This window comes from Mastomys coucha, unplaced genomic scaffold (genome assembly GCF_008632895.1).
Source record: "Mastomys coucha isolate ucsf_1 unplaced genomic scaffold, UCSF_Mcou_1 pScaffold15, whole genome shotgun sequence".
In the NCBI taxonomy this organism is placed as follows: domain Eukaryota; kingdom Metazoa; phylum Chordata; class Mammalia; order Rodentia; family Muridae; genus Mastomys; species Mastomys coucha.
Window position 1 is genome coordinate 96,095,566 of NW_022196897.1, and position 16,840 is coordinate 96,112,405.

General features: G+C 38.2%; 1 protein-coding gene across 2 annotated transcripts in view; it reads right to left on the minus strand.

Moving 5' to 3' along the window:
* Window positions 1-16,840, minus strand: part of Ano3 (anoctamin 3) — a 337,010-nt gene that overhangs the window by 34,533 nt on the left and 285,637 nt on the right. For both annotated transcript variants that reach the window (XM_031371327.1, XM_031371328.1), the window contains 3 exons: window positions 5,998-6,080; window positions 5,456-5,596; window positions 5,069-5,233 (listed from right to left, as the gene is read on the minus strand). In XM_031371327.1, the coding sequence (XP_031227187.1) occupies window positions 5,069-5,233; window positions 5,456-5,596; window positions 5,998-6,080 (389 nt within the window). The remainder of the gene's footprint in view (window positions 1-5,068; window positions 5,234-5,455; window positions 5,597-5,997; window positions 6,081-16,840) is intronic.

Here is a 16,840-nt window from a genome sequence, read left to right on the forward strand (position 1 = left end):
ACTAACCCTATATCCAATAGAGGGTTAATATCCAATATATACAAAGAACTCAAGAAGTTAGACTCCAGAAAACCAAATAATCCATTAAAAATGGAGTACAGAGCTAAATAAAGAATTCTCAACTGAGGAATCTTGAATGGCCAAGAGGCACCTAAAGAAATGTTTAATTTCCTTAGTCATCAGTGAAATACAAATCAAAAGGACCCTGAGATTCCACCTCACACCAGTCAGAATAGCTAAGATAAAAGACTCAGGGGACAGCAGATGCCGTCAAGGATGTGGAAAAAGAGGAACACTCCTCCATTGCTGTTGGGATTGCAAGCTGGTACAACTATTCTGGAAATCATTCTGGTGGTTCCTCAGAAAATTGGACATAACACTACTTGAGGAACCAGCTACACTACTCCTTGGCACTTATCTAGAAGATGCTCCAACATGTAATAAGGATACATGCTCCACTATGTTCATAGCAGCCTTATTTATAATAGCCAGAAACTGGAAACAACCCAGATGTCCCTCAACAGAGGAATGGATACAGAAAATGTGGTACATTTACACAATGGAGTCCTAGTCAGCTATTAAAAACAATGGATTTATGAAATTCTTAGGGAAATGGATGGATCTGGAGAATATCATCCTGAGTGAGGTGACCCAATCACAAAAGAACACACATGGTATGCACTCTCTGATAAGTGGATATTAGCCCAGAAGCTCGGAATACCCAAAATACAATCCACAAATCACAAGAAACTCAAGAAGAAGGAAGACTAAAGTATGGATGTTTCAGTCCTACTTAGAAGGGGGAACAAAATACTCACAGGAGGAAAAGGGAAGGAGGGACCTGGGAGTGAGAGGGAGGGAGAGGGAAAGGTGGGCAGGATCATGTGTGGGAGGAGATGGGAGAGAAGTACAGAGGGTCAGGAAGTGAAAGGAGGTGTATAGTAATGGGAGATGAGGATCTTGGTGTAGCCACTAGAAAGTCCCTGATTCCAGGAAAGAAAGAGGCTCCTCTAATGCCATACAACAGAGATGGCATTAGATGAAATACCCAATAAAGGGAAGAGTGCACCTGTAGAGACGATATCCAGAGGTTAGTCATGGCGCCTGGTTGAGGGATGGGACCACCCACCCATCTCAAAAATATTAACTCAGAATTGTTCCTGTCTAAAAGGAAATTCAGGGACAGAGTGAAGCAGAGACTGAAGGAAAGGCCATCCAGAGACTCACCTAGGGATCATCCCATCTGCAGACATCAATCCCAGACACTTGCTGATGCCAAAACAATACTTGCTGAGAGCCAGAGCCTGACCAATACAGATGTGGATGCTCTCAGTAAACCATTGTACTGACCATGGGGACCTCAATGGAGGAGTTAGGGGAAAGACTGAAGAAGCTGAAGGTGTTTGAAACCCCATTGGAATAACCACAATATCAACCAACCAGAGCCCTTAGATCTCCAGAGACTAAACCACCAACCAAAGAGTACAGATGGAGGGACCCCATTATCTCAAGCTGCTTATTTAACAGATTATGGTCTAATCTGGCATCCACGGGAGGGGAGGCCCTTAGTTCTGTGGAGACTAGTTGCCCCAAAGTAGAGGGAAGCTAGGGCGGTGAGGCAGGAGTGGGTGGGTGGGTAGGGGAACACCCTTATAGAAGCAGGGGGAAAGGTATATGGGTTAGAGGTTTGGGGAGTCCAAACCTGGGAGATAACATTTGAAATGTAAATAAATAATATAACCAATAAAAAAAGGAAAAAGAGAGAAAAGAGATAACTATAGAAGTGAAACTGGAATCTGAGGCATCCGTGGGGACTTAGCTGAAGATTGGTTTTTTAGAGTTAAGTGGGTGGTGGGGAAGGAAACCTTTTGTAAGAAGCTTAGCTGAGGATAAATGTGGCTTAGAATGGGATGTGTATATAGGTGTATGTATTCTTGAAAAATAAAATCAAGCAAAATTTTTATTTTTAGGTTAACTATAGTTTATGTCTTAATATTGAAATAGAATTTAAGTAGGTTTATGTCTTTCTGTTTTGTACATATTATAAATTAACATTCTTTCATGGACTCTAATTTTTCTCCAGTTTTGCTATGCTGAAACATACTGTGATATTCACAAACTTGGATTGCTTCATTGATCATTTTCTTATACTACACTAACAGAAATTAAAGTAAAAGTTTGCCTTTTTACTAGTTTTAAGTGATCTAAAAGATTATTGTTGATAATCCAGAAAATTCAAAATGTTAATGTCAGACAGTATCGACGCAGAGGAAAATCACCCACAGTTTTACTTTCTGAGGAGAAACTTGATAGTGTTTTGCAGTACACTTATACAAGGAAACACTCATTACCTTAATTTTTGCTCTTATCTTTAGCAGATATATTTTAAAACCAGGCTTATTGGTATCTCTTAAACTAAATTTTATATTAATTCTGAGAATTGTAAATTATCTAAAATTCTATCTTTTCAATGTTTATTGAATATTATATGATCTAGGAACAGAAATAAAATTATGGCCTGTTTGGGGATAGTATATAGAAATAATATTTTCTCTTTATAGATTAAACTGAAATGGAATCATGGAATTTATTTTAAAAGTGGTACCTTTTGACCTGGAAGTAAAATATGCTCATTTCTCATAGTGGTTATTCATTTTTCTCTTATTATCTTTCCTGACCATTTTTAATTTAAAAAAAAATGGTCACAATCACTTCTGGTAAAATATGTCACAGTATTAGAAACATTTGAAGACAAATGCATATTCCCTGATATAATACTATTTTTTATTTCTAAGCTATTTATAAATAGTACCTTATGATAAAATATACTTATATTAACAGTATATCTCTATGCCTATGCAAGAATGAGAGTGTTCAGGAGTGATAGGGAGATAGAAAATAGATAGGTATATAATAGATAGATAGATAGATAGATAGATAGATAGATAGATAGATAGATGATGATAGATGGATGGATGGATAGATATACAGATGATAGATAGATATCTGAAACAATTTATTTATGTTGTTTGAATCCTAGTGTTTTCATTAATATACTTGACATAACATCTACCTTATTGTGTTGATAAAAACATTAAAGGACAGGTACTATCTTTAATTTGCCATTAGTATCTTGTTTCTTTTTCATAATATATCATTTCTATTTATTCATTTATTTTTATTAGATATTTTCTTTATTTACATTTCAAATTATATCCCCTTTTACTGTTTCCCCTCAAAAAAAATACCTATTCTCTCCCCCCTCTCCCTACTCACCAACCCACGCTCTCCTGTTTCCTGGCCTTGGCATTCCCCTACACTGGGAGAGCTTTCACAGGACCAAGGGCCTCTCCTCCCATTGATGACTGATTAGGCCATCCTCTGCTATGTATGCAGCTGGAGCCATGAGTCCCACCATGTATACTCTTTGGTTGGTGGTTTAGTCCCTGGGAGCTCTGAGGATACTGGTTAATTCATATTGTTGTTCCTCCTAAGAGACTGCAAACCCTTCACCTCCTTGGGTCCTTTCTTTAGCTCCTTCATTGGACCCTGTACTCAGTCCAATGGATAGCTGTGAGCCTCAACTTCTGTATTAGTCGGGCATTTGCGGAAAATTACTTTTGAATGAAAAAAATAAAGAAAAGAAAAGAAAAGAAAAAAGAAAAAAAATAGCCCAGGAGCATGTGGCTATCTCACATATAAACATTTCAATTACAAGTCATACATACATACATACATACATGTTATACAATTATATACATGTGATTGTTTTAAACAAAGAGATGTTCCTTTTAGAAATTACCACACAACAACCTGACAGTATAATCATGTAGAGCCAAAGAAGGTAGCATTCCCTATCCTTCAAAGACTGACCTCACTGGGGTTGAAAGGACATGAAGAAAAGGCCGACGTGCTGTCACATGGGAGGAAAAGCTGCTATTCATTGGACTGGGCTCTCAGTTTGGCAAGTTACAGCATCCTGGAAGCTCAGGATTTCCATTACATACCATTAAACAGGGAGGTAGGTTCAATTAATCTCAGTAGGAGCAACCTCTATAAAATATCAGCCGTCAGGCTATAAACATCTTTGGAGAGAAACTTTGGTGAGCCACTTTTTAAGCACACTATCAACTATGCACTTGGATCAGCAGAGAATGCTTTTATATTTCCCTGAGCTTGACAAGGGGGAGTCTTGGCAATTTTTGGTGGGTCTAAGGCAATAGGGTCCTTGACACAGACATGCCCATGACACATACTAGCAAGAACTTAATTCCCTACCATAATCACACATTTAAAAGTGCTATCATGCAACAGACAGACAGACAGACAGACACACACACACACACACACACACACACACACAGAGAGAGAAAGAGAGAGAGAGAGAGAGAGAGAGAGAGAGAGAGAGAGAGAGAGAGAGAGAGAGAAAGAGAGAGAGAGAGATGTTTTCCAGAGAAAATGAAGGGGTCACAACTAGGCTTTACTCTGAAGTAGATTTTCTTGTGTCTTCCCAACAAATTCTCTTACTGGAGGACTGAATTTATCTGTGTAGTTCTCTAATATAAACAATACCTCGCTTATTTAAAAAGTGCATATCACTGTCTCTAGCATGGGGCAAGTAGTGGAACTAAAGTTACAACTAACTAGCACTATAAAGGCACTGGAAAAGGAAAGCAACATATTTGACATTATTTTTTGTTTTTAAAAATGGCAGGTCTGTTATAGTGGCACATGCATTTAATCCCAACATTCAGCAGGCAGAGGCAAGTGGAGCTCTCTGAGTTTGAATTCTGCCTGTTCTACATAGTGAGTTCCAGGCCAGCCAGAACTAGGTAGTGAAACACTGTCTGAAAAAGAAAATGATCTATCAATCAATCAATAAACCAGTGAATAAACCAAGCTGGATGAAATGCCTCTTGTTAAAATGGGTTGTTTGGAACAGAAATATATGTGTATTCACACACACACACACACACACACACACACACACACACATTTCAATACTAAGGAGATATAGTCCATTCTGACTATCTGTGCACCTAGGACAAATAATTCCTTAAACACTTACAAGATTCAGCAGCATGATGATTATGAAGTTGATACAGACAGCAGCACCAGATGTAGCAAACTGCCAGTGCTGTTTGATGAAATTCCACTTGAATGATGCAAACTGTTCCATGACAACCAGACGGTACACTACGACTGCGAATACTGCTGTGATGACTAAGGAGATCTGCAGAGTGCGAGAGCAAACACATCTTTTGTGTTACTAACAAATGAGAAGCAACCCATAAATACTAAATGATGTATATTAAAATGATGTATATTAAAATGACACTCAAAACAGCAATTTTGTTTTGCATTGTTAGGATTACAAAATGAGTTGGTGTGCTAGAATAGCCTTCTAATCCCAGAATCTGGCATCATTCTCAAAGTGCTGATGATCATATTTTACCATGAAGAAGATTCCTGAGACAGACACAAGAAGTCGCGTGACTCTGTCCGATGAAGGCTGATGAGGCTCGGGCTTCCCTGTGATGGGGTTTATTACCTCCATCCTGTAATATTTTGCTTCAAACTGGGGGCGAAGTGTTTCCTATGGGAGAAACTAAGGTTACCTAAATAGCAAGTCCACAAATTAAAGTAAAAAAAAAATTCTTTTGAGCATTAATACAGATTCTTGACTTCATCCTGTTGTGTTGTTTGCACAAAGATGCAGCCTTCCAAAGAACAATGCCACTTAAGAGCTAAATTAAACCCCGGGGTGTGTTTTAATTAGGACAATTGTGTATGGATCCACTTTAAGAAAACATTATAGAAATGGTTTTAACAATGTATGTTTCATCCCTGGCCTCTATTACCTTCATAAAGTAAAAAATCTTGCCAGTATGACGTAAAGATGAGAATCTATTTCTAGTTTGATGTTACTGCATTGAGTAGCTCTGAGATTTATGGACTTCCCCAAATTTCTTAACTTGTACTTTCCTAATATCTTACCTCCTCTTCTTCCCATTCAATAAGGTCCCAAGTGTAAGTCAGTATGCTTCTTCTCCTTTTCCAAAACTCAAGAAAGACTGTGGCTATAAAATAATAATGATGATGATAATAATAACAATAGAGCAATAATAATTCTCCATCTCAAACATACCAGAATTGTTTTTCTTCATGCAGTTATGTTTTATCATATAATTAATTAAATTGTTTAAAGTGATTTACTTGATAATAAATAAATATTGGAATTTTTAAATCATCTTTCTTTATGGTCTTTATATAAAGTTGACTTTATGCATGCTTAAAGGAAGGCAATTTTTAAAAGGCAATGTATATCCAGAATGATACTAGGAGAAAAATTCAAGATTAGAGCAGTAAATTCTGTGGGTCTTATCATTATTTAAAATTACTTCAAAACTTTAAATTCTCATCTACCAAAGATAATCAAAACTCGATACTACTCATCCAAGACCCAAGAGAAGCAGTGTGAGAAAGGTACAAGGTGAGAAAGGAGGAGATATTGAATTTTTTACTATGATTTACTTTTATAATTAAAAGTTTTAATATAAATTAGTAATTAAATACCATATGCAGTTAATTAATCTTACATTTTAATCCCATTTTAAGATTCATAAAGTAATTCTATTAAAATTGTCAAGAAGATAAAGAAAATTATGATCACTCATATGAATTTGAAAACAAAGGTGCTTCATATTTGTGTCTGCAATCATAGTACGTAATGGTGGAAGAGTCAGGGCTAGTGGCTCTACACTGAACATGCCTGGCCCCTGCATTCTGCAGTTTCTCCCTGCCATTTTTGGACCTACCATAAATACTATATGCTGATATCCTGCAAGGCCCTAAAGGATTAGAAATGGATAAACCACTGCATTTCATTGATTAAAAGACAAGAGAGGTTTTCCCAACATTGGATTGTCCTTTACAACAACAAACTACAACCACTGTTACCGAGAGAGGGATTGAAGACATGAGAGAAGTGGAATGGAGAAAGAGGGGAGATTGGAGGGAGAGAGAATGGTAATATGCCATGATTTCTAGCCAAGACCATTTTACATTTTTAATATAGATGATCTCATACTAATTAACATCAGTCAAAGTCAAGGCTTATAGTTGAACGGGGACAAAGGATTGCCTCTTAACTTTCCTTAATAGCATACACTTGAGCAAGAGGAATCTAATACAAAATCTAAGTAAAATAAAAGTGATCTGAATGATTGCAGTTTCAAAGCAATAACTTTCTAAAATAGATACTGAATCTAGACAGGATGGCATTTTCATTGAACTAAACATTCAATTGGGTTCATTCTCACTGAGATACATTTGTGCATGTCTTATTTATTTGAGATCTCAAACAAAACCATATTCTCATTTTTAAAAAAAAAATTCATTTAGTAAACGCTTCTAGAATAATTTAGTGCCCCAGCATGACTTATTAATTAAAAAACAACAACAACAACAACCCTACTTTCCAAAATTATCACATTCATTGCTTTTGGCAATCACCTGGAATGATGGATATAGTATATTCTTTAATAAAAGTGGTGTTTATACAAAGCTCATACTGTCCTTAGTTTATGGATATTGATGCTTGTAAGTTTGACTCTTAAAGATAGTTTTAGGACTAGGAATGATGGAACACACTTCACCCCCAGCACTGGGAGGTAGAAGCAGGCACATCTCTATGAATTCTAGGCCAGCTTCTTCAACACACTGAATTATAGGCTACCCAGGATTGCATAATATGAATCTGTCTCAGAAACAAACAACAGTTTTAGAACACTTGCCTTTTCTTTACTCTGGAGTTTTTTGTTTTTGTTTTGTTTTGTTTGTTTATTTGTTTTTCAAGTGATGGACATAGAATTCATTGTACCATCAACCCATTATATCAACCAAAAATAAATATAGTAAAACAGTTTTACACTCTATATTCTAAGTTAGCCTAGACCTTACTGTGTGTTTCTGGCTAGCCTCAAAACATCCACCTCCAGTCTCCAGAGTGCTGACATTAGAGACATGAATCAGCATACACAGCAAAAATTAAAATGATTAAATATGTTGCTTAGGAGAGATCCTCATGACAACATCGTGGTTCTTCTCAGGTTTGCATTTTATGATGTCACAGTAATTTTAACTCCAATTTTGGCAGTGGACTTATGGCTTCCACAACTACATCAAATCACATAATAAGTTTGAACTTGGCTACCAGCCCAAATGATAAGCATGAGGATTAGAGGAAAACATGTCTAGTTCTGCCCAGTTCCCAGTATATCTGAAGCCATTTTGTTCCATGCCTGCCAGCTATTTCATATTGTTGCTGTAATTTGGCTGTCAGTCACTGAAACAGAAAAAAGACTTGACTAAGAGCAATGTCATGCTGACCACATCCTTTGTTATGTTCTGTATGAGGCTTATTAATCTTAAGAAATTCCAACAAATTAAAGGTCAATATAAACTGTAATGTCTAAAATGGCTTGAGATAGAGCCACCCACTGGGTAGCACTTCCTGTACTTGTGTATGAACTCTTCACTTTTTTAGGTTTTTTTTTTCCTTTATAAGCTGGCATTGAGAAATGTTCATTACCATAGCTTCAAGCCCAGAATTTTGAGCTATGACTCTGATTGACCAATATTAAGGCTTGTGTTCAATAATCCATCACTGTCTGACTGAGATCAGTGATTCTGTGGTTTGTATGTGACTCTTGGACATCAAAAAAAAGAAAAAAAAACTAAACAGTTCTCTGGTCTTATAGAGCCTAGAGTGAAGAAAAGACATTGCCTTATGATAAGACCCAAGGAAAGGATGAAGCTGAAATATGGGTCTGAGTCATCTGAGAGAAAAGGGTGAATGAATGAGTCCAGATACAGAAGCAAGTGTGGTTCACTCCTAACTGGATCGTGATTGAGTCCACTAAACACTCAATATCCCATAATCTACAACAACGTGAAAATAAAAAGCTGCACAGCACCCTATTGTTCAGAGTTGTTTTCTAGCAAGGTCCTATGGATTCAGGAGGATTCTGACGATGAGCTTCATTACCATCCAGAAGCTGGCGTTAAGAGCCTATTGCTGTTGATATTATGTTTGAATCATAGAACATGGAAAACTCAACTCTTATTTATCTTGAAGCTTTATCCCTACTGCTTGGCTCTCAGAGGGTTGGAAAATACTATGCTTATTAGTGGAGAAAAAAAGGTATCATCACTATATCCAGTTATAAACCCTGAAAATTACAATTATGAGTGGCCTGACAAGACATGACCACTGGTAGGATAGTCTTATGAATATTATGGGAGTTACCAACTACTTTCTAATTGGATTTAGGGGCCACTCTACAAGATTAAATCAACACCTGATACCACTATTTGTCCAAGAACTTGAGGCTAGACATGTTACAGGCTATATTTGAAAACCTACTACTATTACCCTTCTAAATGTTATAGTATCAAGCCAACTCCTAACAACTTATTATTAATACGTCAATATATTAGCACATCATTTAGCCCTCATCAGAGAAGTTTCTTTTACAATAAATGGAAACTGACATGGAGTCCTACAACTGATCAAGTTTAGAGAATGAGAGAGTATGGAATCCTTGGCCCTAACTCAGGTATCTGTATCATAGCGCCTTCTCCTAAGGGTCAAGGACTGTGGCAGAAAATGGGCAGAAAGACTGCAAGACCCATAGGAAATGGATGATTACAAGGAAACAGTGATCTTGAACACATTGAGGCAGTTGCACATATGAATTCATATCAGTGTAAATAGGATGTGCAAGACCTCAGCAGGTGTATGCCAAGACAAAAGTCCAGCATGAAGAGCAGAGATGGGCACCAGTAGGGAGTGGAAGAAGCCCTGAGTGAGTGAAGTCATAAGTGTGTGTGTGTGTGTGTGTGTGTGTGTGTGTGTGTGTATTTTGACATGGTCAAGGCTGGTTGAGGACTCTGAAATGGACAGACCCATGGTAAACTGGCAAAGACATTACCTGTATAAGTAGGCTCAAGAGAGATGGCAAAGCTTTTCTAGGGAATTGAAGTATAAGGTTTTATAAATTACTACTCACTGTGTGAAAGAACAACATTTATAGTTTCATCTTCCTGGATGTTTACAGCCTGAGTTGCTCACCTACAAAGGTCTGCTACAGAGACTAACTATCCCTTCCATTTGTACTGTGCCTAATATATGTGGGTATCTGGGTTGTGGTGGTAGTAGGTAGAGAACCCCACCTGATCCCAGCTTCATTGTATGAGTGTCTTTGTGTATGTCCTTTTTCATTCCTTTGCTGGCTCTAGCCAATGTTCTAGAACTGAAGCCTACAGGGACATGACAGGAACCCACCCTTAACTAAGAAACTATTGGCCATGTAGAGTCGCTAGGAGAATGAGAGTCAGTTTTTGTTAAGTGTGTGGCCCATGATAGATTGAGCAAAGTTCAGTGGAAAGCCATATACCAGAAACTGTATGAGTTCTGCCACAAACTATATTTAAGGGGTTAAAATATAGATTTGACTTACTGGTTTATATGTTGCCCAGCATCATGCCATAAGAGAAAACCATTTTCAAATGATGGGTGTGGAAGATGATAGGACAGTTAATATTTTTCCTTTTGCAGAGCTTTTAGAATTCTTTCCTCTTATTCCCACAAATCTTTCTGCCAGTCCCTCCTTATATAGCCCAGGTTATCCTAGGGCTATAGAGTCTTTGGGCCCTGACCTTCTAAATGCTGGGATTATTAATATGCTTCATCATACCATGACTGAATTTAATGTCAATCTCAATAACAGAAGGAATAGAATGAAAACAGAGGTTGAACTAGCATGTAGTTCAGCAATGAGTACTGAGCCTGTGATACCATGAAGACAAAATTATAGAAAACCCTGAAGTGGAAACTTTTGGTTTTCTTGGAGACTCAATTATGTCATGTGATATTTTCCTGGAAACTCTCTCTTCAGAGGATGTCTTTGCTAAAGCAGAAATATGAAAGGATGCTGAGAACAGACGTGTGGTGTTTTTCTGGATGCTAACTGGAAAAAGGGCATGTGATGTTTTGCTAGAGTGGACTCTTGAGAGAAAGTGATGCTTAGAAAAGGTATAAATATAACCCAACAGAGAGTGAATGGTGCTGTGTGGTATTGGTTTGCCTTACAAATTGTTGCTGGTCTTTGTTGGGCCTTGCTCACTCTGGTCTTCACTGACAAGACTGTGGGATTGCTTTCCCTTGCCTTCTTCACTGATCATCATTTGTTATGATTTTATAGAAAGAAAACGTACTAAAAATTTGGCAGCTTCTTGCCACTTCTGTGGACTTCTGGATTGAACTGCCGTTGCTGATTTGTGAATGGTGTTTGCTAATGGATCAATTCTTTCATTTGATATTTTTTCTGGTTTTTAACCCAACTCTCCCTTACCTCCCCCTCTCTCTCCCTCTCTTTGTGAGTATGTGTGTGTGTGTTTGTATATACAAATGTATGTTGTGCATATGTGTATGTGCTCATGCAGAGGGCTGCAAAGAATATTGGGTCACTCTCTGCTCTCAGCCTTCTGCCTTTTTTCTTTGAGAAAATGTCTCTATAAATTTGGACTTAGACTGCAGCCAAAACCCGTAGCAATCACCCTGTCTCTGTACATACCCCCACCCCTGTACCATCACATAGCACTACAGTTACAGGTATGGATGTAAATCAGGTCCAACTTTTTACATAGCTGCTTGAATTCAAATCAGGTCCTAGACCTTGTGCAACACACACTCTTCCCACTAAGATGTTTCTCCAGCCACTCAGCTTGTTAAGATTTTAATTGACTTTTACACTAAATGGTGAAGGTTTGTTACATTTATTTCAGGTATGGGATGGCATCTAGGGGTTTGGCTATCAGTCTTTGGCTTGTGCCATTTCCATTATTCCAATCATTCACACTATACTTCATGGATTTTCACTGGGATGGGGGATAAAATCCATCACTGACCAGAGACACCCTCTTTCCTCACCTGCTATGTGGTATCAGGTATTAAGTTCTATTTTATTTTGGAAAGAAATTATCTAAAACATTGTGCAAACTACTTCATTACATTTCTAAGGGATGGGCAGAGACAAAGGAAGAAGTCCATATGTCTGCATCTGAAGAACAAGAAGAAGTTCTGGGTATTGTGTTTATCAAAGTAGATAAAGCCTTGGAGCCTTCTAAGAGAAACTGCATCTGAAACAGGGTAATTCAGAGCAGCAGGCTGCCAGTTTGGACCTCACCCAAGTGCAACTGAAGACTTCCCTTTATTCCTAGCATTTATTTTTGGTAACATCCTCAAGCATAATGTGTTTTCCCCATGCCATATTGCACCACCACCACACACAGGGTAGAATTAGAGACCTTGCAGAGCAGGTTCTATGCTTAGAACAAAGGACCATGAATTTGGAACACTTTACTTTTCCAGCCTGGGGTACATCCTTGTTTTCATTTTTTTTTTAAAGCTAATATCTTACAGGAATGCAGTAATGGCCTCAGGATGGCTTCTGCTCTGAAAAGTCTGTGCATGAAAGAAGACTGTGTGTGAAGCAGAAGATCTGAAAGTCTGCTTTACTAGCTTCATCCCTGGAATGAGTTTAGACTTGCTGGTCTCATTTCAAGCTCTCTTTCTAACTTCAAATTCAACACCTCCTCCTCCCACTCCCATCGGTTTTCCAGCCTTAGTCTAAGTAAGAGAGAAGATGGTAAAGTAGTCAGTCTTGCTAAGTTCTTGAAATATTGACAAGTTCCCAAAATTATTAACTGCCCCCTCCCCCCATAGGGAAATTCACTCTTCCTAGTTAGTTCTCATGCTTTAAAATAGCTTGAGGTTGGTTAGATATCACTTCTTATTTCCCCAGAGAATTCCTGGAGAAATAAGAATTCCCTAGATGCTGAAGGAGGAGGGTTATTTAAGCTCATGAATCGAGCAGATATGAGATGAGGGACTGGAGGAGGACAGGAGAGGAAGCAGAGATAACAGAAGGGTCCTGGAAGAAGAACTCCCACTGTGATCTTTGTGGGGAGCTGTGAAGCTGGAGAGGCATTCGCCATGGCAAGATGGTGCCTACTTCCACTGTTAACTCCTAGTAAACAACTGTTTGCGCATGTGCGTAGAGAACTGTTTGCGCATGTGCGTAGTGTGAAAAAGATGCCATGTCACGGCCCATTTCGGGGTGTTACGTAGGGTAATGAGCAAACAGCCAATCATGGGCAGACACGCCACGCTGTGGGCAGACACGCCGCACTGTGGTGTATATAAGCAGTGTGGATTTTGGGCTCGACCCTTTTTCCCTATGGATGAGGACAATAAAGGTTGCTGCAGAAGGAACCTAGTGTCCGCGTGTCTTCTTGCTGGTGAGACGACCGCGCGGGCTACAGATCTTGACCAGATTAGTCTCTTAACTTTGATATAGAAAGTCAAAATTTGGGGACTATGGCTCAGTGGGTAAAAGACACCTGAGGATTTGAGTTTGCTTCCCACTTTCTCCCATGGCAAAAGGAGAGAACCAACTGCACACACACACACACACACACACACACACACACACACACTGTGCAACTCAATTTGATTTTGTAATTTCTATATTAAATAGATATTTTAGTACCACATATTCAAATAGAGATATTTATTCATACTTCAGTTGTTAAAATATTAAATATGTTTATACAAACATAAACATGGCAGCTTTTTACTTTGGATTGATTTTAATTCAAGGTAAAATAAAATGTTATTTTATATTATTTTAACTGTGTGTGTGTTGGTGCACGCACACGTGTCAAAGCGAAATAGGGTGTTGGATACCCTGGAGTTAGAGTTACAGGCTCTTGTTAATTAGCCACTTAATTGGGTGCTAGAATTTAAGGTTTCCCAAAACAACAACAAGAGCTCTTAACTACTGAGCTATCACTCCAGCCCCTACTATGCATTACTAGTAGGTAAGTATAATCATGGTAAGTACAAGACTAATTTTTCTTAAGCTCTTTTCTCACTTTTCCTTCCATCTCTATGAAATAATTTCTGGTTAATTTTGGTGAACATCTTTTATTACAAGTATAATACCAATCAGAAATAACTGAATCAAGTCTTTGTCGTTCTAACTGCTGAGATTTAGTTATATGGGGCTTGGGGGTGGGTTTTGTCAAATGAAGTAAAGTTACAGAGATGTACACATAGTCATCAGCATCCCATTGGCAGACAGCTACTATCAGCATTATGACATAAGCATGCCAGCATTTTTCTTAAGCAGACTTAAGACTGTATCTTATTGATACAGTCTTATTGATCCCTGTCAACTTATAAAGGATAAGGAGACATGAAATAAGATGCAATTTACATCACTGTCTACAGTTAATATCTGGAATAGCTTTGGCTCCCCCCAAAACTGCTCAAGAATTGAATTCTTCATCACACCTGATTGCCAAGTGTCAGATACTAAACATTAGTAAGTATTTACTTTTCAATGTTTAAGCTTTTATCTGGGCCTGGATGTGGGACCTTACTGAGAAACCTAGAAAAATGCCACAGATTATAAAAATTACTAACTTTATTTTAATAATAAGCATAATAAAATATTTTCTTGGCAAAATACTTATCTTTAGAATACCCAGGATGGCTGGAGCCACACAGAGAAACCCTGCTTTACAAAACAAGAACGTACAAACAAACAAACAAACAAATGGGTGTTGTACTCTTTTCTAAATGTGTGACCTTGGGTAATTTAATAAAGAGTGATTTTTCTTTTTCTAACATAAAATGGGAATAATAAATTGATGTCACAAGAATTTCTCACACATTAATCTACAGGCAATTTGTCAGTGGTCTAATTCTGTTTAATGTACTTTAAGGCTACTATAAATTTTAAATAGTTTTTAATCTGCTAGTTGTTACACTTAAGAGAATTTGCAGCTAAAATTTTTGTTTTCCAGCCCACATCTATCTTTGATATTGTCTGCTTCATAATCTAAACTTTATGACAATATGCAATTTTTCAAACAATAATTAATCTGTGTTTTCAGAGTTTGCCATGGCTAAAAGCTATGTTATAGAGACTAGGTATGTTATATACTGAATGGCAGACTGGCCCTGAGTGTTTATGACAACAGACAATATGTAGCAGAGGATGGCCTTGTTAGACATCAATGGGAGGAGAGGCCCTTGGTCCTGTAGAGATTCAATGCCCCAGTGTAGGGGAATGCCAGGGTGGGGAAATGGGAGTGATTGTGGGTGAGCAGGGAGAGGGAAGATGGGATAGGGGATTTTCAGAGGGGAAACCAGGAAAGGGGACAGCATTTGAAATGTAAATAAAGAGGACAAACAACAACATGAACTAACTAGTACCCTCGGAGCTCCCAGGGTCTCAACCGCCAACCAAGGACTGCACATAGAGGGATCTGATTGTTCAAGCAGCAAGTGTATGGTAGAGGATTGCAAAATTGATCATCAATAGGAGGAGAGGACCTCGGCCCTGTGAAGGTTCTGTGCTCCAGTGTAGGGGAATGCCAGGGCCAGAAAGTGGGAGAGGGCGGGGTGGCAGGCATGGGGAGGGGGGAGGCAACAGGGGTTTGTTTTTGTTTGTTTTTTTGTTTTTTGGAGGGGAAATTGGGAATGGAGAAATTCGCATGTAAATAAAGAAAATATCTAAAATAAAAATTTTTTAAAAAATAATATATGTTGTGACATTTTCTATATCCAATCACATTAGGGCAGTGACAGGTCTGTGATTGGACAGGAATAGGGAGGCGGAGCTAGAAGTTTAGGAGTGAAGCAGGTCAGAGGTCAGAGGAGAGAAGCTGGAGAAACAAGATGAAAGCAGCAGAACAGGAAGGCAATCCAGACCCCAGGTGGTTCTAAACAGCCACAGGTAGCTAAGGTTTTCACAAGGTTAGAATAATTCGGTTAGAGCACTGTCTTTATCATTTGGCTCCGAAATTACTGTATTGGCAGCTTGTAAATTGTGATCTTATTGATATATAAACCTGATTGGATAGTTAAGCTTCAAGAGTCATGTATCTACCTGGTAACTCGGTGCTAGATGACTGATTGTGGGGTGTGTGGGGCATTGCATGTAAGCGAGATAAACTTGCAAGCTGAAAAAAAGAGTAGCAGGACCCTGCCAGGACATAGTGATGGGGCCAGCCAGTACCAGCATCAGAGCTAGAATGTGGTCCAGCAGTGCAGGAGAGATTGAGGGGTGATCCTTTTTAACATTTCCCTCTACATGCCAAACAGGCTCTTTCATATTGTTCCCCAATTAATTTGCACTGTGCTCAAATAGCAAAGGATCCTGAGGAATGTTGTTGGCATTCCTAGCTTGAGTCTCTCAGGAGCCACACCAGGTGTTGTGTGCTGTGATCTGAATATGCTCCCTGGTGCTCAGCACAGACAATGAGAGAGAAACAAGATTATAATGTAGTGAGCTATGAACTATGGAATTTATAACAATATCTAAAACTGCACAGTTTTTTCAGCTATGTAAAGCTGAATAATTTTATTTTTTACTATCAAAAATCAAAATGACATTGACCGACATTTCTGGAGGGAAATGAAAGTATAATTCTATCTACTGTTCTTGAGTTATGTAACTGACTGTTCCATGGTGAGGTCATATTTTTTTTAAAGTTCAGAAAATCAAGATCAAAAGCATTCAGATAATTATCAAGAGGTGATTTCATAAAATATGATTTTATTTCTATACTCTGCCTTTTTGTGTATGTCCTTGACATTTGTGGTTTTCTCATTCTTATGACTTAAAATATTGAAATAGCTTTGTACAAGGAGAAAGGAATGGATCGATTTGCATTTTTCTACATGTTAACCTCCAGTTGAGCC